Below are 26132 nucleotides of genomic sequence, written 5' to 3'. Positions count from 1 at the left end.
CTTTACATACACCAAAGTCGTAATTTGCCCTCCAAATATTCTTAAGTATTTCTTGTTGATGCCATTCATACTTGTTCCTGTTTTATTCATAAATAGCAGTGCTAAAATCAAGTGTGAAGCTACAATGTTATAGCAAGCTTTGTATAGCATTTATTAGACTATGTTCCCATTTTCCCCTGCTTTCCTCCAGCTATTGCACTAGATATAAATTAATAACAAAGCTATGTAGGAACCGCGTACTCATGTGTATATACACATGTGTATGTATACATAGAGTTAGATACTCCTATTGTTCTGTTTTATCATACTTAACCACTAACAAAGCATATGAAGAATTAGCTAGGTGAAGCTGGACAGCTTTATATTCATAACACATCTCACCTAAAACAATTTTCAGCTATAAACAAGACCCTAATCTCATAATCATCAGCCTTTTCAGTCCTGGTAGACTTCTACTATATCATCAGGAATGTTTGCATCTTGCTTCCCCATGCTTCTCAAACAGTGGTACTTAACAGGAAGGAAAAGCATCAACTAGTCAAAATCATTTACCTGTTCTTAGTTTGCTGGAAATGCTACACATTGTTTTCTTCACTAATAGACTAAAAAACAACAACAACAAAACCTTGCAAAACATCTGTCAAAGAAATGTTTCATAGCTTAGCATTTTCCCTCTGGACTTGTCAATCCAGCACAGTTCACTAAGAGCACAATCTAATTATCTTTACTATTAATAACGTGCAAGCTTCTGAAAGGTTTAATATGGTTAAGTACCCACTATTTTAGTGCGTCTTTGAACTTCTGGTGTTTGTAATCTAATTTTCCCTGTAGTTTTTCATTTCTCCAGTAATGATACCTAACAGATTCCCAGTAATTTCAAGCAGAGTGGAGTCGGTTAATTCCTAGAAAATAGGGTCCCATGACAAGCCTAGCAACTCCTGCTAGTAGCTAAATACTTATACTAAATCAGAACAATAATGGAATCCCGGCCCCAGCACATTACGAATGTTTTGAGTGTCTCTAAATGATTTATTTTCCAAAGTATCAATGAAAAGGCTGAATGAAAGTGTTTGGGAAAAGAAATTTGGACAGATCTAAGCAGGGAAATAGGAATGAAAACTGGAAATTTTTCTAGAAAACTTTAATTGATGACTTATTCCCAATTATGAAACTGTGGTTAAAGGCTGCTTTGGTTAGAGGCATTTCCTCACTAAGTGAGGAAGCAAAGGCAGCTATTAAAGCTATCAAATAAACATGGGTAAGGAGAAGAAAGAGGAAGGAGGCAACAATTACATAAATTGGAGACTGTGGAAATATATGGAGGAGACCTGAGCAGGAGCAAAAGAAGCCCTTATCTCACAGCCTAAGGGCAGTAAGGCATTTTAAAGGATAACAGGAATATAATGATTCCTGAAAATAGCATAGCCTGCTTGCTTGCAGATTGGGAAAGTCTTAATGATGCAGGAAAGGCAGAAATATTCAGTAGTTCTCCTCTGCATTTAGAAGGAAACCAGCTGATGTAATCATGCCTCATGGGAATAGAGAAGTACCTTCCAGCTCTCCCAAGCTGCTAAGAAAGATGTTAAGAAGTAATCATGAAGAACTGAAATAAAAACCAACCAGCATGCATACATTGCACCGGTTAAGCAAAAGAGAAGTATGTGAGAAGAGTAGTCTTCTCTTGCTAGCTTGTAGCAAGCCTTTATTCAGTACGGAAAACACCAGATATTAAGAAGTGCTAATTCAAAAGCAAGGTAAGATAACCAAAGAGAGACCAAAGCTGGCTCAAATAGATGTTATAATAGAACGAAATGTGTGAGAGGTAGCCAGATACTGAAGGCATGTGGGCTATGAAGCTATCTATCTACTATGGCTAAGGGAGTGGGTAAAGGATAATATTTTTTAACAAAAATGTGTCTATTTCTATTTGTAGGGATAGAAAAGGCAAAAGATCGTGTAACTTTCTGTGTCACGAGGAGAAACTAGTTTCAGTTGATCCAATAAGGGTATCTTGATTCTAATCAACACACGTGCCAGGTAGATTTGTTAGGGAAATTAGTATTGATTTGACTTCAAATGGTAGATAAAAGTAATCATAATCAGTTTCTTATCTGGTCTTCTTATTACTGGCTAAGTACAATACAAGAGAAATACAATTTATGATGATTAAGAACTATACAACTGAGAGGCAGTGATTCTGCACTGGATTTGAGGATCCAATGGAAATAGAGCGGAATACAAGCTTGATGTAGGACATGGCAGTTCTGTAGTGATGACAGGAGCAAGGCCGTGTTCACAAGATTCATTAGTTTAGTTCTGGAATAACTTGAGAATCAAGCCTTCTTGTTTTTTAGCTGAGAAATCCAGAAAATCTGGAGAGCACAGAGGAAAAGAGCCATACAAATTATGAAAATACTAAAAAATGTCTTCCAATGGGAAACTCAGCAAGATCTGATCCCTCTTCATTTTTAAGGAGCCAGTCTCCTTAAAGGAAGCCTTAATTCAGTTTTAATAAGTAGCAGAGTCTACCCTAAAGCAACTTTGCATTGTTTCTGGAGAATGCATATTTAAATCCTACAGCAGGAAGCAGCATCTACATAAGTTTAAATTAGAAATGAAGACTGTGAGGTAATTTGCCATGAGAGGGGGTAAATACTCCACCTCTTGAAACCTTCACATCAAGATGTGATACCTTATATGCTCTACTCACAGACCAGTTACTCTAATTCTGTGCAGAAAAAGCAAAATGATACAGCATCAGCCTTACACAGGAGGTGACACTGAATAATTTAATGATCCCTAAGGACTCATGTCTGTTACTCTTCTTGAACTTCTGAAATGTATTATTGTACTGTGGCAAACTGCAGTCAGCTTTTGTGCTAATATAGCTGCTATTCTATCCATCCATTACAGTGGGGTATAGTTAGATTACTTTGTTAAATTAAATGGTTTACTGTATAATAAACTGTCTTCAAACAACTATGTGGGATCTGGATATTGATATTTTTAAGATGCATGAGTTTAAGGGATTCCAGAACCAGGAAGGAACTTGCAACATGACGATGGTAATGTACATTCTTGTTAGTACTGGATTAGTTAAAAGAGAAGAGGAAGGCATATGTTCCCTGAAGTGACTTTTCCTTTGCTTTTGCCTAGCTTCCTGTCAAAGAACAGCACACACTCTAGAACATCTCCAGCATGTTTTTATCTTTCATTATCTTCCTCTCTGTGAATAATCTAGCATGACTTGAAAAGAAAATAAACTACAAAGTTAAATACGCAGTGAAGGCAGCATATCATTCAGATTTGGTCATGTTCTGGCATCAAAAGATCTTACTAAATTAATTTGCCTAACTTCTATGAAATCCCAAAGATATAGATGGGGGGTCAGCAGGATTATGTATGGCTTAATGTCCCTTGAGAAAGGCTTTGATGGTGTACTAATGCTACTATATGTGTATGACAGGTTAGCTGGGTTTTAAACGATAGGACAAGACATAAGAGCCTTAGATTGTGCCAGGGGAAGTTATGTTGAATATCAAGAAAAAAGTTTTCTCAGAAAGAGTGGTGATACATTGGCATGGGCTGCTCAGAAAGGAAGAGTTGCTGCCCCCGGAAGCATTCAAGAATCTGGTAGGTGTGGCATTGAGGGACATGGCTATTGGGCATGGTGGGGTAGGATGATGGTTGGACCAGGTGATCTTAGAGCTCTTTCCCAACCTTAATGATTCTTTGATTCTATGAACCCCCTGAAGAAACTTCCTGATTTGTCTTCCCTGTAATGGTTTCTTTGGCACCATGGGACTGTAGAACAGCACCCAAAGGTGTTAGACCCAGCTCTCAGGCTCAGCATTGTGTGACCTTCCTTTCAGCTGTATGAATGATCAGAAGCACCAGAGGGCTACATGTGTGGCTCCATGAGCGTAATAACTTTTTGACAATTTAAAGACAGAGATGAGTTATGTAGATCTGAGTAATTACTTTAGAACTTATGGCATACCACTGCATATGGTGGGACATCTTTGTTTGAAGCACAAACTCTGGCATATAAAATCCATCTGACTGCTGTGCTGCAGCTCATCCTGGCATGCCAAACTGTAGATGATAAACACCTACGGAGACATCTGAATATTTGGAAGTTACACAAAAATTCAGCAGTGAGAGACACAGTTACTATCTGACCAGAACATTTATCTGCTTCACTCTTTCACACCAAAGCTGTCTGAAGCAGTGCTTGTATCAGTTAACCTTTTGAGAACAGACTAGAAAGAGGCTGATTCTCTGTACATGCTGGAACTGTATGAGCACTAGCTGGTTTTGGCTTGTAAATTTCTAACTCTTTGTGGGTTTTGCCTGTAACAGCCTCAATTACCTGTTCTAACAACTATAATTGACTTTCCTGCAGTGTAGTTAAGATTATTGTATTTGGCTGGAGAAAATTTGTATCTCAACCAATAGTTTTATATAATCAATAAATACATGGCAGGTAACTGACTGCTTTCTGCTCGTCCTCTCTGTTTCCAAGGTCAGGAAGATGAAACCTACTGAATGCAGAAAATCTCAGTTCCCCATGCCACGCTCAAAACCTGAAGTCTCCTGTTTTATTAACGAGTGTATTACAGGTATAAAATGTTTGTTCAAGATATCTTGCTGCAGAGTTTGGAATTTGCTCTATATTTACTAAGACCACACACTCAGTAGGTTTTACAGCACTGGGATTACTAAATCCAGTGAGTACAGATAACCATTGTGATGGCCAAAGCTGGCACTGAAATATTAACTCAAGAACATTCAAAGCTGAGTGTGCAGGTCCCTGTAGCCTGAGCCAAAGAGCCAAGTTTTTCAGCATAAAGCTGTAACTGATCCAGAGCCTGTGTGGCTCAGGCCCAGAGAAGAGTGCGTAATATGCACTGATTACTTGGTTACATTCAGTTTATTTTGTTCTGATCTGGAATGGTGGCAAAGCATTTCAAAACTGCCTGGGAAAGAAAAGTCTGAGGATGTGGGGGACCCTACGATCTTTAAAACTGAGATATCTATACTCTGTTCAGAGAATGTTTTAACTAATCTCGGCAGTATTTTGTAACATAAAATACCAGGACGCTCAAATCCCAAAGAAACAGCCATTTCAAAGTGAAAAGATGAAATGCTTCATTTTGAAACATTTCGGTGGAAAGCACATATACACTTTAGCTGAATCAACACAGCTTTGAAAATATTGACTAGAGCTGACTTTTTGCTCTATTAGAAAGTGATCCTGTACCAAGATTTTCTTTTTAATGTAAAACTTCTGGCCAAGATGTTATATTGCTCCAAGTAAACATTAATGAAGCTTGTTCAGTATTTCATCATCAGTTCTATCAGAATACTGAGCTGCTTGGGGAGAAGAAACAAGAAACAAGAAGAAACAAACAAAAAACCAACCAACCAAAGCAAAATACAAACCAAACCAACCAAAATAAGAAAAAAAAAATAAAGAAAAAACCACCCCAAACCACCAAAGCCTTTCCTGTGAAATATGTGTATTTCACACTTGAGTCAAGCTGGCAATAGCAACACCAGCGCATACTTGGAAAGAGGGACAGTTTTTGTTTCTAGAGTATTGTTCATTCCAAAACAGTCTATAATATTGTTCCAGGGTAAATTTCCAAACCCTTAGAGAGGAAGAAGTAACTGCCCAGTATGACTTGCCTTGTAATGAACCCAGATTGTGTATGTGTAGAGCCCCACTTGATAATGTTTAGTGATTTACAGATCATAAACAAAAAAGAAAATGGAGAGTCATTGTTTGAATAGCAGCCCAAGGGAATATTCATTAAGTTTAGTTCACTACTCAACAATGTGGTTCAGAAAACATAGTTCAGCAGTTGGAAACACATTGGAAATTGTTTACGTTTTTTCTGACTTTTCATCTTGGCAAATGTATCCATAGGAAAAACAAAAAGCAACCTACTAGCCAGATGCATACAGCATTGAATGCATGCCACTGCTGAATAGTACCATATATAGTTGATGCTGATTCCAAAAGAAATCTCGATCGGTGCTCAGTTATCATGTTTTATTCTGGCAAAAACTCAAGTGATTAATGTCTTACAGTATGTGGTCAAATGATGTCAGCCTCTGTAGGCCATGCAGGCCCACACAATGAAGAATTAAGGACTTGCTATCAAAAAATACCTCGTTCCTGTGAAAAGTCAGGTCACTGGAATGTTAGCAGAGTCATTGCAGTGGGTTGGGGATTTTTCTTCCAGGGTAAGAGATGGCTACTACTGCTACAAGACAGATCATAAATGCTCTTTCGCTTTGACAACTGCACTTATTCCCCTGGAGTACATCTAGAAATGGAGAGGAAACCAGAGAAAGCACTTCTTCCATCAGCTATATATTTGACAGCTAAATGAACAAGGAGCCCTGGACTACCTGGTGTTCCTGGAAAGGCTGCAAGCCTGTGCTCTCTGGAGCAGAGTGAGAAAGCACTGCACTGTGGAAATGAAATCTCCATATGAAAGAAATGATTGCAGCTACCTGGAAAATGTACAGAAAGGACTTCTCTGACAATTTGTTTTCCTTTAGGAATCCAAGATCCCTTAGAAAGAAGAAATAAGGCCATAACAAAATCTCATAGTCGTGTCCAGTACAAATGGTTTTCATGCTGTTCACTTTCTTCCATTCCAAAGACAGCTAAATGGTTTCAGCCACTGCAGCATGGGGCTAAGCAAGCTCCATACCTTCTGCATCTCTTCATCGAAGTCAATAGGAGGAAGGTCATGTGGAACTTCATCTTCCTCACTTATCCACATCTGCCCCCAAGCCTGCCCTTAGTCCTGCCTTCCATGCTGTGCGTGTGCTGCCTTCTGTCAGTGGCCCCAGGGTTATCACTCATCTCCTCTTACTCATATCCTTGTCCATGATGCTAAGTATTGTTGAAAACTGATTTGTTCCAGCCTGTGTTTGTAATCCTTTCTTGTAATTCTGCAGCTACGTAGTGCTTACCAAAGGCTGGTAGAAAAAAACAGGAGTGAACAAACTAAAAGACTGGAAAGAAACATCAAGGCTATTTATGCAAACAAATCAGAGTGGGTATCAATATTTTTTTATGCAAATCTGCTATCAAATCCAGGCTCAAAGGAATCGAGAGTGGTCATGTATGCAGCCAGGAGTTGGACTGGATGATCCTTATGGGTTCCTTCCAACTCAGAATGTTCTGATTCTGTGAAAATCAAAACTCTGTACTTGGTGCTGATGATGATGTTAATCCTATCTGTCTTAAAAACTATGTGGTCAGAAGAAATGTTGCCTTACTCATGCTAAGCTGAGCTCCCATTCCATGATCCCAGCCACTCAGAAGCACTATCAGAGTATCGGAGAAATTCAAGTTAAAACTTCACAAGCAGTGAACCTGCTTTGTACCACAGGAGGGGAGTCCCCCTTTTGCAGAGTGGTGGCAGGCTTTGAAGAGTTCCAGACATCCTCTAGGTTATAGGTTGAGGTATTAAATGTAAATCTCGCCTTTCTTTCCAGCCTCTGTGGGTTTGGCTGAATCTGCTTTGTCCTTGCTATTTCACACATCAGATAGTTAGAAGTGCTTCTCACACTGAGAGAAGTTTTAAATCAGCAATTTAAGAACATAAAAGAAGAAAGGCTAATACCCATGTTGTTCTTAATTAGCAAGCCACAGGTATTGTGTATAACCAAATAAGAGCCTGGAGTGTGAATTTTGCAGGAGTTACAAAGTGATGATTAATCCTTAAATGAGAATTGCTCTCCTTGTCAGCAGAGGAAAGAGCTTTGCTAAATTAAGTTTGCTGAATCCTACCGGCCAGGGAAGACAAAAGCTGTTGTGTTATTAATGCATCAAAATTAATTATGTGAGTATAACTGGTTATCTTTGGCATGGGTTCAGGGCTCGAGGGACCAGTCATGGTGCTGCCCTGTTTGTTACCATCACTGGCAATTATGAAAGAACTGCAGATCTGGACTTGCATAACTCAAAAGCAGTTTGAGTAAATTTCCAGGTTAAAAGCAACAGAAATACTCCTTTCTCAAAAGCTGTAATTTAGGACCCAGAATGAATACGACCTATTTGCATGGAATAAAACAATTAAAAAATAGGGTTTAAAGAGATGTGATGAATGTTGTATAGATTAATGGGATTTCACAAAACACTCTAGAAATCTCACCTGATGTGCACTTAGTCTGGTACAAGGTGGTGAAAGCTGACATGGTACCAGTATCTAAAGAGAGGCTGCAAGGAAGAAGGGGATAGACTCTTTAGCAAGGTCTGTTGTGATAGAACAAGGGGAAATGGTTTCAGACTAAAAGAAGGAAGATTTAGATTGGATGTAAGGAAGAAGTTTTTTATGATAAGAGTGGTGAGGCACTGGAGCAGGTTGCCCAGAGAGGTGATGGATGCCCCATCCCTGGAGACACTCAAGGTCAGGCTGGACAGGGCTCTGAGCAACCTGATCTACCTGTGGGTGTCCCTGTTCACTGCAGGGGGTTGGACCAGATGGCCCTTAGGGGTCCCTTCCAACTCAAATTATTCTTTGATTCTATGAACTGTGGCTTTGTCAAGCTCTGCAGTTAGCTTAGAAATTGTGAATGCTTCTAATTTGCTCAGGGTAGATAGTATCTCACGTACAGAGACATCTTTTCCACTTCCCAGGAGTGAAAAGTGCCCCTGTCAATAATCCCACAGACGTACAGCTGCAGAAACTTCATTACAAAATGGTGAGCAACAACAGCCATCCCTGGTCCTTGAGAATATCACCCAAATACTCCGTGAGGTTTTGTGTCTCCTGACCGGAAAGAAACTATTTCAGAGTTGCCTGCAAACCTAAAAGCAGTCCAGAAGTTGAAGTACATTTAAACAGCGTGCCAAGCAGTGTGCTCTCTGTGTGTGTCAGATGTAAGCAAGCTGTGATTTATGTGTGCAAATGCTTTTGTGCAGGCATGCATGCTAGCTTAGCCACAATTTTACTGTGAGGTTTTTTGAAAACTTGAATTCTGAGTTGCACTTGAAACATTGTTTGTTCTTTGGTATCGGAACAGGCTCTGCTTCTGAAAGGATACAGAGTGGAACGGAGGAGATACAAGTTTGAGCTCAGTAAGGAATGGAGGTGAGAGCTGGTGAGTTTTTTGCTGCGTTTCAAGGGCAGATGGCTGCATGAGAAATTCCACACCATTCTTTTAACACCTCAAATATATATATATATAAATCTTTCAAATCTCTGACCATAACTCCGGGGCTTTTCCAAAGCAAAACCTGGGGATGAGAGAAGTTTCCTTTGTCAGAACTGAGCTTCCAAATACAGCTGCTGCGATCAATTGTTAAACTTTAAACCTATGTCCAATGATAGCAGTTAGACACACACATCTTCTGTCACCTCTGAGCAGCAGCAGAGTGCTGAAAGGAGCATGCAAATACTCCAGGAGGGTGGCACTGAAGCTTATTTAAGGATTCTGACAAGGTGCCCTTCAGGACCAGGGCAAAAAAACTAGACAGAGAAAATGGACTGAATTCTGAAGTGAAGCATAGTGGTTGGTGTGCTTCTGTCTGCTTTCGCTTACTGATAGACACTGCTCCAAGCCACAGGCAAGACATGTGGGTATATCTGATAGTGAGTAAAGCATTACACAGCTCCCAGCGGTGAGCCATCGCAGCATGATCAACCTATAAAAGCTATTCCAGCCATGTGTCATCAGTTCTCATTGCCCCTCCTCATTCTTTAGTGGTATTGCAGAGTAAAGCTCGAGGAGTCCATTTGTAGCTGAATGCAACTTCTGAATTACACCAATTATTCTGCTAACCCCCCTTCTGATTTGAATAAATTCTCTCAGAAAGTAGCTGGAGTCATCTAAATAAAGGAAGCAAAACTACCATGAAGAAAGCTTCTTCTGCAAGATGCTGGGGGTTATACCTTGTAGCTATGCTGATCTAAGAGTTCAAAGCAAACCGAACCTGCTATGAGTCTTGTGCTCTCTTCACTCTATCTTTCATAAGACCCTGTTCTGAGCCAATTCAGCTCATTAAGCCAAGCTATTTAACAAAATTAAGCAAAAAATAAATTACTTCCTGCAGCTTTAGTGTTCCGAATTGTTTGAGAGGGGTCTGTCCAGTGCCAGAAAAAAGGGAAGGTGGGATGTGCCTGTGGGAGCAGGAGGTCAGGAGGGAGAAAGGGAGCTGTAGGCTGAAGAGTGGGACCTCCCCTTTTGGGGAGTAGCAGGCTATGAGATCATCCTGATAACTAATCGTTCTGCTTGTTAGTCATTGCCTTGGACTGGGGGTGTTACGACAAAACCTTTGTTGCTTTTGTAGTTAACCTTATGATGTAGAGGAAGCAAGTCTTGTTTCAGGTAATTTCCTTCATGTGTACAGCGACCACAAATTCCATGTCTCTGTATGTTAGGGGTCACAGCCAGTGACTTCTCAACAGCATTTGCTGTCCAATGAGAGCACTGGGCTGGGAAGTTAAAGCAATGTATACTGTCCAAATGACAACAAAAAGCAAATAATCCTCATAGGAAATATGCACTGAGAGACTCTGAGGAAGGGGAAAACTTATCTCAAAATATGTTCTCCTCTTATGGTAATTTAGGTAAGATCAGTGCAGCAATATTAGAACGTATATTTGTGCTAAAAGCCATAAGCAATCAAATTTAGCACTAAAAGATGTCAGTGATGCTATTTTATCTTCTGTACTGCTTATGTCGTGATACTTTTTCCTTGTCAAATAAACCTCTTTGACTGGCAGAAACTGTTTCCACTGGGAGTTTTGCTGACTGAAGTCCAGCAACACCTTCATATGAAATACAGTCTGAGACTGACCAGTAGCCCAGCATGAAGCAGCATCTTGTATTTTGTGAAAGGCAGCTGCACTGTGGAATGGTTTCCCAGAACAGAGCCCAATGCTGCAAAGTGTGGGTTTGAGTCCCAAACTTCTAGCACTTTGCAAATCATAGAATCACTGAATGGTTTGGGTTGGATAGGACCTTTAAGATCATTCAGTTCCAACCCCCTGCTGTATGCAGGAACATGTCCCACTAGACCAGGTTGCTCAAAGCCCCATCCAGCCTGGCCTTGAATGCCTCTAAGCAGGGAGTATGACATATACCAATCTTTTATTTCTAGTCCTTAATATTTCATGTACATGTGGTGGCTATAGTTATATCTTAAAGTCCCGGAGTTGTCCCAGAAAACATGCAAAAAGCTGCCAAGCAGGAATTGCGATCACAATATATAGAATTTCACATTAGAGTCAAATAGGCATGCAAGAATTCACCTAGCACTTTGTGTATTTGCACAACGTAACTTTTGGTTACCTGGTTTGTGTACAGGTGCTCAGATGGTGTATGAGGAATGTCAGCAGTTGATTTAGTGAGAACACTAAAAAATAGGTTACTGTGTCTTTGCAAGTTCTCTACTATGAATGCTCTGCACTTGCCTATACACGTTAACTCTTTTCTTTCTCTACTCTCTAACACTGTACATGACAGCCCACCTTCTAAAACCATGAACCTGTGAAAATATCCACAGAGCATTAATTTCACTCACCCCTCCGGAAGGAGCTCATCTGCCATTCACAGAAGCCTACAAAAGACCCTCAGATAAAATACTTTGTCTGCAGTAAAATATTATGATAGTTGTTGTTAGCCTTGTGCTTTCAGAGGGTTTGACTGGAACCTGATGTCCTGCCAAAAGTAACACCCTGAGAATCTTTCAGCAACTGTTCCTGGGTGTTCTGTATATTATTGCTGTTTTCTCATACACTGTCCCTGGGAATTTCATTCTCAGATTAGAGAAACGACAGTTTTCTTCCTTCTGTGGAGGGGGGAAGGAAAAAAGAGAGGAGAGAGAAAAACAAAAACAAAGCACAGTTGAGGTTTTATACTAAAATATTAGGCCAGTATTTTTTTCTAGTACCTATTATTCAGACTGTGCTTTTATTTTTCTTCTTGAATTCACTGCAAAAAAAAAAAAAAAAAAAAAAAAAAAAAAAAAAGAGGTTAGAATCTTAAATAAGATTGGCGTGAAAGATCTTGTAGGGTTACACAAACATTTTGCAGAGCTATGGATGGCCACTTAAAGGAAAAAATGGAGGCAAATTGGACCCAGACATTCAGTCAGCAACTTTCAACCCTGCAGAGACAAAGAACCTTGAGGAGCTAACTTTATAATGAGGAGCTGAAGTAAAGCACAGCAGAAATTAAAGAGAGGCCCAAATCCCCTTAGTGACAATTGTGTTTTTCATGGATCTCCTGGGTTGCTTTGAGAGACCTCTGGAAAGGGGTGCAGCAAATGAGGGCTTCCTAGGAGACCATATCAGAGAAGTAAAAGACTCTGGGCCAGAATAGGAATGGGAGGAGACTGAAGCAGAATAACAACTGAATGCCCAAATTCTGCAAATATAGTTATCTGAAAAGCACTCACAATCAGCCACCAAAAGTACTTGTAAGTTTCTGAAGTGAGAAGCAAACTTTTGAAGCAACTGGTTTCTTATGGTTCCTTTATTAATTGCTTCTGGTGTTTATCCTGTAGTTTCTCCCTTCAAGATGGCTGGGGGACAAAATAAGTGGGAACCACAAATGCAGAACGAATGCCCTCGATTTCAATTGGGTTCACTCAGCCTTCATTTTGTGCTGCAGTTGGATTCTTATATGAAGGCAGCCAAAAAGCTGTGCCCAAATAAACTTCTGTATGTCAGAATGGAAGACTTAAGGAGAATAAGGCTGGGGAGAAGTAAGAATAAAACCCAAACTGGGCCATTTGTTATGGACTAGAATGGATGCTTGTATTTGAGAGTTCCACAGTTGCTGTGATTGTCTTTACTTGATATGGGCTCAGAGTGCAGCTCATAACTGGCTCCCAGTTATAGTTGTGTGCTAAAACATTTACATGCATCTAGCACAAGGTAATGAAAGCATATTGTCACTATAGTTCATTTCCATTTGATTCAAATCTTCCTTTCTTGGTTCCTGCCTCCCTCAGCAGAGCTCCACATCATTGGATAAGAAGGGTTTTACTGATGTCACAGTGTGAGGTACCTCTGTGAAAGTGTTTTGTGGTGCCTTTCTCTGTGCTTGCTACAGTCTGTTCCTCTGCAGAACTGAAATGATGCCACTGTGTCTCTTACTGCTTATTCACAGCTACTTATGTCTTGACTGGGCAACCTGATACGATACCCTCTTTTGTGCTGATGCTGAGATAATCAAAGATGGTTGAAATAAACATCTTTCCATATATTACTACGATTATCACGATCAGGGACTCTTAATCTACGTTTACCTGACAGGAAGGCAAATATTTAGTGTGAAATCATTACAGTTCTTCTTCTCAGTTCTCGCCCTTGGCACCAAACATTCCTGTTTTTACTGGCCATTTTGCAGAGGTTTTACCTGGTAAACTACCTTCTGAAGAAAGACTGCCTCAGAGAATACCTTGTCAGTCTTCACCCTTGAAGGCTTCCACTCAGCTGCACCTATTATATTTGAATGTAGTTATGAAGCCTTTCCTCTCTTTCCCAGCCCTTCCTACCTTAATTTCACATATCCTCCTAATACCTTAGCTCCTGCAGCAGTTAAGCACAGAATGTGAATTTCCCTTTCCTCACAGGTAGCAACACGTTAGCGTTGACTGTGTATGTAGTACGGGTGCCTTGGGCAAAAAGCAGACCAAATGCTGCTTGGTAACAGATGCAATATTCCCACAGTTTTGGGCCCACAGGATATTATCTATACTGCAACCAAGAGGAGTCACGAAGGCCCATCTGCCCTTCACAACACACTGGGAGGAAAAGCAGACCTTCAAAGGACATGGATCTTCCCATGCAAAGATTGTGATCACTAAATCAAGCCTCCTCTTAGTCTCTGTATTTCACTAATCCTAAGACAAGCTTCCCACAAGTGCTGTTGCTCTTGTTTGTGCTGAATCTGCCTTACAACTATACTCACTGGATGGATGATAACAAATGAAGAAGCACCTCATTGTGTGCAGGGCACTGATACAGCATGTCCATGGAAAGGACTCATATAGCAAGAACAGTTACTCAGCTAGTTGCCTTCCCCTTATTTCTCAGAGCAGGTGAATGGGGCTAGAGGCATTGTCTACTGATGGAAGGATAGCAGAATGCCATTGGGAACAGTATTGTCTCAGGTTGCACCAGCCAGACCTGCAGCCACTTATATCCACAACCTGTTTCACAAAGTAATTTATGAAGTCCATGGACATACATGGTTAGTTGTACAGGGATCATGGTAAAGCTGAAAAGGCGTATCAATGTCATTTGCACTTGCATTACTCTCTCGGGGTTTAGAATGGCCGAACTTTGCTTTTTGTATGTCATTTGATTAATTATAAAATAGAAATAAATATAGAGAGATAGATAGAAATAGAAAGGGAGAAGGCCCAAAAAGCTGTATTAAGGACACCAAAAACAAGTTTTCATCAGATAGGAAAAAAACAGAGGAGAGCAAAGGAAGGAAAAAATTGTTTTGGGATCACAATAAAGAAGACTGTAATGTTATCATTTGCTGCCACAAAGGGATGGATATATTTTTTAAGCTATTCTTTGCTGTCAGTGGCTATGGAGACACCTTTCCCTGCATCTGGCCAAGCATCTGACTCAGTTGCTCCCACAGGAGAGATAATGTCCCTGTTTGTACATTGTGCAAGCGAGGCAACAGGAAGCCCTTTAACATGACCCACTGGGCTCAGCCCCTGCCCCACCCTGGCTGTAAACACCTGAGTTCATCACACACTGGCCCAGGTCCGAATCCTCAGCCCATTCCAGACCCGGGGATCCACAAGAGAACTGCCATCTTGCCATGACCAATGACCACCCTAAGCCCCAGATCAATAACTGAGGGTGATGCTTGGAGGCTTGTGGCTCAGTGTAGTGCAGAGGGGGCTGGAAATGAATCAGAGAACTTCTTAGCCAGGCATTTCTAACCAAATCTTACCTAATTAGTAGCTGCCAAGAACTGTTGTCATCTGCTATGGAACTGCCTGAGCCCTGTCCTGAGTTCAAATCTCTGCATACTGATACAGATCTGCAGCATGCCTGCAATGCCGTCCACATCAGAGCAGCCATTAGTTATCTATTTTTCCCTCCATGGTCTCAGCGGAATAACTGAGTATTAGATAGGCTGAGATTAAACATTCCTCTTGCTATACTTAGTAGCTCAGGCTAGGATGAAGCGGGAAGCTCCATTTTCTCCGATTTCTGGGGACACAGACTTTGAGATCTCTCAGTTCTCTCTATCCCCACATTTTGCTTACTAGCATGCATAATCTGTCTTTTGTAGGCTCTGAGCTTTGGCTGAATTTTTACCTGTCTCCCCAGGAAGGAAATAGGCCTCTGAGTTCTTCATCAGTTTTCCTACTTTCTTCCCATGGTTATGCCAAGTTGTGCGCTTTGCAGGACCCTGGCCTTTCTTAAATCACAGGCATGAAAGAAGAAAAGTGATATCCTTGCACAACCAAAGCAACTCTAACCAAGACAAGCTCCAGCTTTTCCTGCTGTGCTGCCAAGCACCACACCCGGCTGGAGCTCTTTACTGGGCCAGCTCTCCTGGCTGCAGGGCAGGAGGAGGGGACCAGCCTCTCTAATCAAGGACAAGACTCACCTTATCCCCGATTCCCTGATTTTTTTTCCCTCCTTCATGATTTGCTTCTTACACTGAGGTTGTTTTTTTAAGTTCTTTCTTTCTTTCTTCTTCTTTTCTTTCTTTCTTCTTTCTTCTTTCTTTCTTTCTTTCTTTCTTCTTCTTTCCTCTTTCTTTCTTTCTTCTCTCTTTCTCTCTTTCTCTCTTTCTTTCTTTCTTTCTTCTTTCTTTCTTTCTTCTATCTTTCTTTCTTTCTTTCTTTCTTTCTTCTTCTTTCTTCTTTCTTTCTTTCCTTTCTTCTTTCTTTCTTTTCTTTCTCTCTTTCTCTCTTTCTCTCTTTCTCTCTTTCTCTCTCTCTCCCTTTCTCCCTCCCTTTCTCCCTCCCTTTCTCCCTCCCTTTTCTCCTCTTCCTTCCTTCCTTCCTTCCTTCCTTCCTTCCTTCCTTCCTTCCTTCCTTCCTTCCTTCCTTCCTTCCTTCCTTCCTTCCTTTCCTTCCTTCCTTCCTTTTCCTTCCTTCCTTCCTTCCTTCCTTCCTCCTTCCTCCTTCCTTCCTTCCTTCCTTCCTTCCCTTCCTTTTCCTTCCTCTTCCTTCCTTCCTTCCTCTTTCCTTTCCTCTTTCCTTCCTTCCTTTCCTTCCTTCCTTCCTTCCCTCTTTATTAGATTTTTTATTTTCATATTCCATTATCTCCTCCTCTAGGATCTGTATAGCTGTGCCTAGGTATGAGTAGTTTTCCCCCTTCAACTCTGTTGCACTCTTGTTTGAGGAGGATGGAAGAGGGGCTTTTATTGTGCTGATGGATTTTGCCCATCCCTCTCTGGATCTGAATAGGCTAGCATTATTTCACAAGTTCTAAATCCACTCACAATGGTTTTTAACGCTGAGCTGCTGAGCCAGCTGAACAGCAAACACCAGAGGGGAAACCACATTTCGTGAGCACTTCAGATTCCTTCAGACTCTACATGAGGCCATTAAGAGCAAAGTAAAAGCCCTTTGACACAACTCCCTTAGGCAACTTTTTCACAGCTCCATGCCAAAAAATGGGGACTGGCTAAGGATTTGGTCCCGGATCAGCTCCCAGGAATCTAGTACAGGGAGATGAAAATGGAGTTCAGATCTGTTTCTATTAAAAGAGAGGAAAGAAGCAGTACATTATATTTTCCTGTGGCATATTAAATCTTTGCTCGGTGTCTCTCTGATCACTGTGGATTGCCAGTCAAGGCATTGCCAAAGGCTAAAGATGAGGGAAAAAAAGGCACTTGTGTTGTGTAGGAGTGGTTTTGGTTGTATTTCTGTTTCTATCTTTTCTTTTTTCTTTTCTGCTAAGTTAGGAAGAACCTAGATTGTATACCTCATGATCTTCCCAAATCATCCCAGAATAACTAGACCTTCAGCTAAGATGACCAACCAAGAAAAATCCAAGGATGGGAACAATTGTCCCGTGGTAGTAATATGGATGAGGGCCTATGTAAAGGACCTACCATTTCTGTTTCTGTCCAGACTCAAGAAGACAGGGGACTTAGTTTTTCCATGGAAGAAGACATAATTGCATGTTCCCTAAACAAGTTATTTCACAGTGTTGTGGGTTATCTTAGACACTCAGTGATGGAGGTTTCCTAGCCCAGACGATCTTGATAGAGCGATTACCTTGAACAGCTGTGCTGACAGAGCAATAATAATTGGTGGTGGTGGTGAAGATTAATCTCCTGTCCTGTAGTTTCAGTCAGTTAAAAAATGTGGCCACAGCCTGAAGTCACAAAGGGACATGAAGAAACATTTAATCTTGAAACAGCTGATAAGGGGTTCAAACTTAAAGTAGAATAGTGATATCACGAACATGTGTGATCATCCTGAGTCATAATTTACGTTTAATTTAGCTTGCTTCACTTTTGCTTTGGTGTTTGCTTCCTACATCAACGTGGCTGAACATGACTAGCTCCACCAAAAAAGACATGCAAACACAGCTGTGTGCCTGGGCTTTTGAAAGCCCATCAACAAAGACCGTTTCCAACTGATGTTGAAGTTCCATACAGCAGGGTGGGAACTGTGTTTGGTCTGTTTTTGGCAGCTCCAATTAATGTTTTACTTTACATTGTGTGAACTAACAGGGTGGTCTCTGATGGCTAAATACAGCAACCTTTAACAATTCCTAAAAAAATACTGTGTATTAAGGCTTTAGCAAGTAAAAAGGAGAAATAGATCAACAGACCACTCTGCTGCACACCAGTTCACCTGTTCATTCAGGCAATCAGTTTTTCCTTCCTACTTCTGTCAGTTTCTATATGTGTGCCTTTGGGTACACCAGAAGTCCCTCTGCTTTCATTTAGCAGTCCGTAAAATAGGCAAGAAAACACTTGTTTCTACACACACAGACTGGGAAGTTAAGTCCGCTGATACTTATAAAATGCCTGGAAAATTATGGGCAGTGAGCTTGGCTCTCACATAACTTCTGTGGAATATTTCAGTGTTTATATTTTCTACAGATACGTACTTTCAGTAAAAACATAGGTTACAGTTGAATGGCTGATTGCTTTTTGACTCTTTTCATACTGGTGGGAGCAGTGATTTTCTTCATATAACTAACTCCTGTGGTGAACCTGGGTTTTTCTTCCTTCTTCCCCCCAGAAAAATATTATTTTGAATTGTGTGGGTACAAAGTGAAAAGTTCTGCAAACATGCATAAATATTTGCAAAAATTATAAAGAAAAAGAAGAGAGCCTGAACAATCCACAAACCAGAACAGCACCTCATTTTTGTGCTCTCATTTCTCTAAAGTAGCTGGTAGGATTCCCCCAGAATTTCCAGCACTGGCTGAACCTTGACCTAAGAAGTTTCATGAGAAATTTCTTCCCTAAGGGTTATTTTGGATTGAACATTCTAAGATCCCAAGTAGAAAGGTTTTCACAGCTATAATTATAGAATCACACAGCTGATTCATGTAATTTGACAAGGAATTATAATTTGCCTTCTTCAAAGGTGCGTGTCAAGGTGTATTGTGCCTGGTGATGTGAATCTTGAAGCATCTGCAATTGGGCTCTTCCATCATTCTGGTGTCCAATTCAAGTTTCTGTTGCGTGTTTACATACCCGAAGCAATCAAGATTTCAGTAGTGTTAAGTTTCTTGGAGCTGGTTTCTTCTACTCCCTTTTTTTCACAGAGAGTTTTATAAACATTTGACTCACAAGTCAGTGATGGGGAAATGGCAGTGAAAATATCCACATGCCCTTTCATATTTGGAGAAGCTCATGCTTCTGTGTGGGTGTTACCATATACATGCAATGTCACCCGTTGCAGGCTGCCAGCAGAGAGACGTGACACATGAATATGAATTTCTCAGAAAGGGCTGAGAAATGGTAGCTTAGGCTGAAGGCTTCTATTTTTATTGGCTAAATGAGAGGAGGACCTGTACCTGTTTGCCAAATGAGGGTGAACAGAGAAGCAGAAGAATGATTCAGCTCTCAGCCGTGGGATGGAATGAGGCCAAACGAGGCAATTCTTTTATAAAAGACATGAAAATTGTTTGGTTTAGCAGGGGCTTCCCACTGTAGAGGGCTCCAACACACAAAGATGGTTTGATGTGAGGCTTTGACATTGGCCAGCAAGGAAAACCATGTGTTATGATAACCATAACCAGGACATGGATTAGCCACTAAATAAAACCCTCCACTCCCTGTGCACTCAAATCTGCAGGTTGCAAATGTGGGGGATGCTTGTCTGTGTAGAACAGATGGGGCCCTTAAAGGGCTGCTTGTGGGGGAATGGTGGGATGAGAAGGAAGGGGGATAATCAGGGGTGGCTCCCATCCTCCAAATGGGGTGCATCAGTAATGATTCACTGCCACTCTAGGCAGAACATAAGGTCTCTACCACACAAAGACTTGTGTGACCCCTCAGCCTCTGGCACTATGCAGGTGCCATCTTGTCACCCTCTGAACAGGTTCATGTTCTTCCTGTACCCCCAGGAGGCCAACATCTCCAATGCCTGCTCTCTCTCTCTTACCATGCTTCAGCTGTATGACATTCATTAAGCAGACAGAAATCTACTATTTTTAATATTCTTTTGTAGCAACTGACTTTTGAGGTCCACTTCCTTTACATCAGGGAGGCGGCAGCACTCCAGCCTATATGATCCCCTCCTTCCAACAAGGTGCTTTAATTTTTGTAAATCCCTCAGTTTCTTCAGAACACTTTTGCCATACATAGAGGTGAAGTGCTGTGAGAAACCCTCCCAGACAGCAGGGTAAAATGTCCCAGAACTTATTATTATGGCAGCTCTGGCTCTGACTGAAACCCAAATGTCTAAAGCCTCAATCTGTAGACTGAGTGCTGGAAGAACACTATGAAAACAAAATATGTCAGCAAGAGGACATATTATATCAGTCCAATAGCACGCAGTACCAGCAGGTAATATTTTGGTCCCTTCTCCTTACTTTGTATTGTTTTCTTCTTTCACTGAAAGGTTTCTGAGCAAAGGCTACCACCACAGAACACAGCTGGGACCTCAGTGTGGGCCCAAAGCAGTATGAACGTGCAAACACCACAGCAAAGTTTTGTTGGGTTACTCTGAAATTCTTGCCACAACAGACATAAAAGACTCAAGTTTCTTCCTATGAGCCCCTCCAGGCTTCAGAGGTGTTGTGTCAAGGACGAATTTGTCTCCCAGGAAGCTCTCTGGCATGTAGATTTGCTCTCAACCCACGTGCAACTGTAGACACAGCTTCTCACCAAGCCCTGGCTAGTAGCTGTTTAGACACATCAGGCAAAATCGTCCTTCTAATGACCTATCACTGCCTTCTATCTACCACAGTGCTACCTGAATCCTACCCTGGCCCTAAACACAGTGTAAGGACCTTTTTTAAAAACAGCATCTTGAAAAGCCTCTTATTAAGTGGTCAATCAAGCTAATTCATTACTTGACGTGTGTTCTGTTAAAATCCTTGCCCTTTATGTTCAGAGTTTCAGTGTGGGCATGGTTTGTTAGCGTGGGATCAAACTAAGACACTGCTACTGGTCTTTCCCCCACCCCTTAGCAAAGTGGAGTGCCAGGGGTCAGGTCAGCCTCCAGTGTGTAAGGCCACTGATTTCTGTGGGATGACTCCAAAGATGTGTTTGACTCTGCACATACCTCGTTTTCACCAGGTACCCTGAAATCTGGGATAAGTTTAGTTCTTCAAGATGAGTAAACACCATCCCCATGTTTGGGACAGGCATAAGTGAATGTTCTAAGTGGGAAGTCTGCATTCAGATAGAGCTGGTAGAAGGAATGTACAGGGGAGAGGAGAAATGCTGCGTCTGGCTAGAGAACAAAGGACCGATTAGTACCGGCACCTTCTTCGTGTCCTGTCATTATGCTGCCTGTCCTCTAGGGTCAGAGTTACAAGTCTGTGGAACCAGCCCCGACTTTACAGGTCCCTGCCACTGTGGAATGAAGGGCATAGGATCATTCTCACTCCTAAGTATGATACCGTATTTCACATCTGCCTTCTGACTGACAAGGCATGTTGAATCTTCACCTTAGCCTCTAGCAAGCCCTATAAAGGCTTTAGTCTCAAGCAGCAATCTGAAATCTTGAAGTCTGAGTGACATCCACTACTGAGAGCAATCATTGTTAGTGCTTGGACATTCCCTGCTCCTCCCTCAGGCTACACTCAGACTTGGACCTTCAGCCAATTGATCTGAATCAAGAGGCAGCTTCTGCTGAGAGGAGAGAACCTGCTCCCTCCCTGTGCTCTCCCAGCCACACAGCCCTTCCCCTGCTGGGTGTTGGCGCTTGCCTGATCCTTCCAGGAACCCATTCAGCACAGAGGGACAGAAACCCTGGCAAAGAATGATTTCTCTGAGTTTAACCCTCTGAATTAGCTTTACCAGTGTCAAAAGAGTGACACAGGAGATGGAGCGCACCCTGGGAGTGGGGAGCAGGCTCCTGCTTGGGGGGCTGTGTCAGCTGGACTAGGGCTGTTAAAACTGTGGTGAAATAAGTTCTCAGATGCTTGATGACTGAGTTGCACACACTGCAGGAGTGACTCTTTCTGAAGCACTTGAGATTTTCTTTCTGCAAGGTGCTCCCTTACTGCATACTGTTATCCAAACACAAATCACACAGGTTGTCCCAGAACCCAAACAACACTACTGAAGTCCACTGGGGCAGGGACACTGTTTGGCTGGGAATGTGATATTGCCATCATTCTAGGAAACTGCTAAATGAGGGTAAAGGTCCTCCAGCACTAGAAAGCACAAGCTGGCTGTTACTGCAGAAGCAGGCAAATAATGCGGCCAAGCCAGGAGCTTGTAAGCACGTCACAGCCTGGAGGCACATGCTAAAGCCACAAACAAAAATGCAAAACCAGAAGTCTAAGACACTCGCTGCTTTCCCTCGTCAAGCCTAGGCTGAAAGTGGGATGTGAGAGATGGGTTTTACGGTGCTAAGTGGGACTTTCCAATTGTTTTGTGGGCATTTTGGAAAAGTCCCCACTACGGTCAGGCCTACAGCTAACTCTATTAATCCGCCTGTTCAAAATCTTCTGGCTGCTGACCCGGTCAAAAACTGAGCACTGGAATTATCCAGAGATTTAAAACACCCCCCATAACTTCCCTTTTTCCCCCCTCCTTTCCCCCCTCCTTTCAAGTTGCTTATAAACCTGTCTTTCTTTCTGCAGATGAACGTAGCGTTCCTAAGTGTTCACCAAATATCTTCTGCCAAAAAATTTCTGCACAGGGGCTCTTTCCCAGAATGATTATTTTATCTGTTTACTCTTTTTACTTTTGATGTATGAATGATTCCCTAAATGGTGATGTATTATTTCTGCTTCTCATCCCAGAGGATTGTCTTTTTTTTTTTTAAACCCGAGGAGTAAGGAACTATAAAAAGAAAGAAAGAAGCGGCATGAGCGATGTAGTCCCTTTTGCAATGTGAATATGGATGGCATCCATCCAGTGCACATCCTTTAAACGCCCACTTGTCCAGAACACAGCATTCATTCATGAATTAGAAAATATTAAAATACAAACCTAACCAGACTCTGGAGCCGTTTAGAATCAGCCCCAGCCTTTGCTCCATTTTGCAGTATTCATCTGGGGCTCTGACAGACGTAGCTGTGGCAGCAATGTGTGAGTGTTACTGACTTCAGCTGTCTGCAGACCTTCCCCTGGTTGCTGTGTTGGGAGGGGTAGAACGGATGTCGTCTCAGTTGCTCCCATTCAAAGTCTGGTACATTAGCTTAAATTACATGTGAAACAGGGTTGTGTTAAGATGCCAAATCGTGAACTGCAGCAGCTGAGACACACGGCTAAACAGATTGAATGGGCCTTTTGCTTCTGAAAAGAACAGACCTGTACAGCCCCCTCCTCCTCCCTGCTTCCCCAAGCCCCCTCTTCCCCCCGCCCCCCCCCGCAAATCAGGGGAAGAGGTGGATGTTAGGGGATGTAATATAGTGCAGATAAATCAGCCAGAGTGTGACTATCAAGGCCAAGCTACTATTCAGGCTTGCAAACCTTTATTTCCTGAAGCAAAAAGAACCTGTTGATAGGACCTTTTGGGCTGTTTATTTCTCTCCCAGATGTGTTTTTCTATCTCAGAACACACTGTTACATCTCATCATGTTACTGCTCCACCTGTATGCTTACTTGTCAGGGGCAGATGTTTAGTAGGGGAAGGTGAAACTTTTGCTTGGAGATCAAAATAGAGATGTCTGGTAAGAAGAGTGTATTATTTAAATTGATTCACATTAAAGTCCTGTCTTTTAATAGGTGAACAAATCTTTTTAATTAAGAGGTTTTAACTTAAGTTTTGTCTTAGCATTTGGCTAGCTGATGCAGATTAGGTAAGGCTGCTCTACCTTCGTGTGCCTGTCTTTTTTCCTTTCTGCAAAGTTCTGTGGCATTTGTGGTTCTGTCAGTCCTCCCAGAAGTCAGAACTGGCAAAGAGACTCCTCTAAAACACACTGAACAAGAAAATGCTTTTTGTGAGAAAGTGGATTAATGGCAAACACTTCTTGCTGATAAAAATCTGCCCTACATATCACCAATGGACAACTGGCATACATCTTCTCTAATACAAGGTATCTCTTGCAGTCTGGTCAGCAACTTGGTTATTGCCTGTAGGGAGTGAAGAGAGTATTTGTTTTCCCATTGGTCATGGAAATTGAAAGAACCTTTTTTAACTCGCAGAACTGTGAATATTGTTACTGATCATGACATCCTCCTGACCTCTTCTCAGTGCTTGCCCCAATATTTGGTTTTCTGACCTGCTCCAGGAGATGGCAAATTCCACAGGCTGACACCACACTGCGGAGGGAGTGTCTCTTGCCAGGGAAACTTTCAATTTTGCTGAGTGAGCTTCTCTTTATGCTTTATCTCTTTATCTCTTTATGCTGTCACAAATCAAATCTCAGATTTTTGTTGTAGCATCCTACTTAGAGAAAGATAGAAACACTCATCAAATCAAGAGATTCACTAAAGTTGGAAAGACCACTAAAATAATCTAGTCCAGCTATCAGCCAGTCTCCACCATGCCCACTGACAACGTCCCTCAGTGCCACATCCACACTGTTCTTGACCACCACCAAGGACCACCACCTCTCTGGGCAGCCTCCACCCCCTCCTGTTCTAGAATGGATGCTCTTTTCAATTTTGTAACTCAAGGAAACTTTCTCCTTCTGGCATTATTTACTTTTCTGAGTGTTGTAAAGACTACTTTTGGCTGCTGGTACTGCGAAACACTTTTGGCTCTTCATAACCTCAAGATGGAAAAGTCTGACTGTGGAAAAAAATCTAAAATCCAGATTTTTCAGTAGTTTCTGAGCATCTTGATCTGTGAAGTTGTTTTTTTTCATCTATGGACCGTGATAAAAATCCAGCATAAACATGAAACTTTTCATCCATATTTTTCCCTAGGAAAGTTTATCCTCTCTCTTCCTGAATGCTAAACAGAATGTATTTACACTAACTGTCAAAGCTACCTCTATGTATTATTCAGTTATGGTGTCTGTATCTCTGAGCATAGCTTTTCCAAGGTTTTATAAAGCTGCTCTGCATCTCGTACATTTAGAGGAGGTCCTGCAGGACCAGAGAACCTCCACCGTTCTTTCCAGTCCACTGCTCCAGCTCTGGGAGGATGGCCCTGATTATTCCCAAGGGCACATACCTTACGTTTTAGTCTCTTTGAGATGGACCGAAGAATTAAAAATTGAGCCAGCAGGTGGACTTCCCTGCTTGTAATTCTGAGAACAGATAAGACTGTTACAGACAGTTAAATCAGCAGCAAAATTTCGACCCTGCTGCCAACCTGGAAGCTGCACCCCAGGCATTGCTTCATACTTTGCCTTTCTCCATAGTCGTCCCAAGCACGGATCTGTGCTTGAACTTTAGATGGGTGTTTGTGATCTGGGGTTTTGATTCCATTTCATCTCTAAAGTTTCTTTTTCCAAACCGTTGGGCAGTTGCCCTTTCCTAGGACACACGCTGAGCACAAGAAACACCCTTCTTAAAAAACACAAATACTCAGAAGAGGAACATGGAGAACTGAAAGAGCTTTATCAAGAAGTGTTGTTTCTCTGCAAACCCCGCATAGGAAACCCTGGCCTCTGCACTCCCTCAGCATTTGCTGTATTTATTTCTTCTCTCCAGATTGGGAGCACTTTCTGCCAAACAGAAAAGGCTTTTGTGAGATGAGGAACGGCTCAGTTTTGCAGCTTATAAAGTATGTGCTGGCTCCTCCTGAGAGCTGAACGCTCCCTTCTGCCCCTGCTGCCCCCCAGAGCAGCCCTTCTTAGCAATTCCCTTCTTCTTACCCTCTTTTAGGAAAAGGCTCCTAGATCCTGGCAGAATGGGGACAGAGCTAGTTTCACTTTGAAGGAGAGCAGAGGCAAAAAGCAGCAAGTTAAATTGGCTGCCGGAATGGAGGAGTGAGTGATAGAAGATAGATGTATCCCCTGAAGTGGGGATCTTCCCTCCTGCTTCTCCCTCCCCAGCTATTTCCCCAAGATGGACTCACTTGCAGGTTGATGCTCTCCCCTTCTGAGGCCATCCCGCTGCCCCCAGCTCCCTTCCCTGCAGACGGCACGAGGAGCGGGGCACTCTGCTCTCCCGGAGACTCTCTACTTGCTGGACCAGGCCGTTCAGCTGCTGGAACAGACCCACTATTCATCAGCCGCGGCCGGCCGCCCGCCTTGGCATCGTCTGGGGGCTGAGAGAGGGGGTGGCAGCCAATGCTGCATTGTCCAGGCAGCGCATGGAACAAGCGTTCCTCTTAGACTTTCCATGACAGTCGTGCTCATGACGTGTCTGTGCTACCTCTCAGAGCCCAGCTGAGCCTCATGAGCTCACTTGGGCTGGGACACAGGGTTGCAGTTGGAGTACCAAGCGGTTCCTGGCGTGGGCTGTGTGGCTGCAGCCGTGAGCCCCAACTTGCCAGCACGCAGCTGAGAGTGCAGATGAAAAACTAATGGGTAAAGAGATTAGGTCCAGAAAGTTATGCCTGTTAGCTGCTGCCACAGCAAAGATATTGTTACGGCTGAAGTAAAATTTCCACTTTG

General features: G+C 42.2%; 1 protein-coding gene across 4 annotated transcripts in view; it reads right to left on the bottom strand.

Annotated features, from left to right (window-relative positions):
• Positions 1-25845, bottom strand: part of NINJ2 (ninjurin 2) — a 41853-nt gene extending 16008 nt beyond the window's left edge. The window contains exon 1 of one of the 4 annotated variants that reach the window (XM_032445396.1): positions 25592-25845. In XM_032445396.1, coding sequence (XP_032301287.1) covers positions 25592-25744 — 153 coding nt within the window. In that variant the 5' untranslated portion in view covers positions 25745-25845. Of the gene's footprint in view, positions 1-6728; positions 6843-8180; positions 8246-25591 lie in introns of those variants that run through there. The other 3 variants (XM_015865661.2, XM_015865653.2, XM_015865634.2) reach the window with 3 other exon arrangements.
• Between the last annotated feature and the right edge of the window lie 287 nt (positions 25846-26132).

The sequence above is a fragment of the Coturnix japonica genome, chromosome 1 (assembly GCF_001577835.2).
Source record: "Coturnix japonica isolate 7356 chromosome 1, Coturnix japonica 2.1, whole genome shotgun sequence".
NCBI classification, from domain to species: domain Eukaryota; kingdom Metazoa; phylum Chordata; class Aves; order Galliformes; family Phasianidae; genus Coturnix; species Coturnix japonica.
The sequence above is the reverse complement of the archived record's forward strand: the minus strand, read 5'-3'. Positions and strand labels throughout refer to the sequence as shown.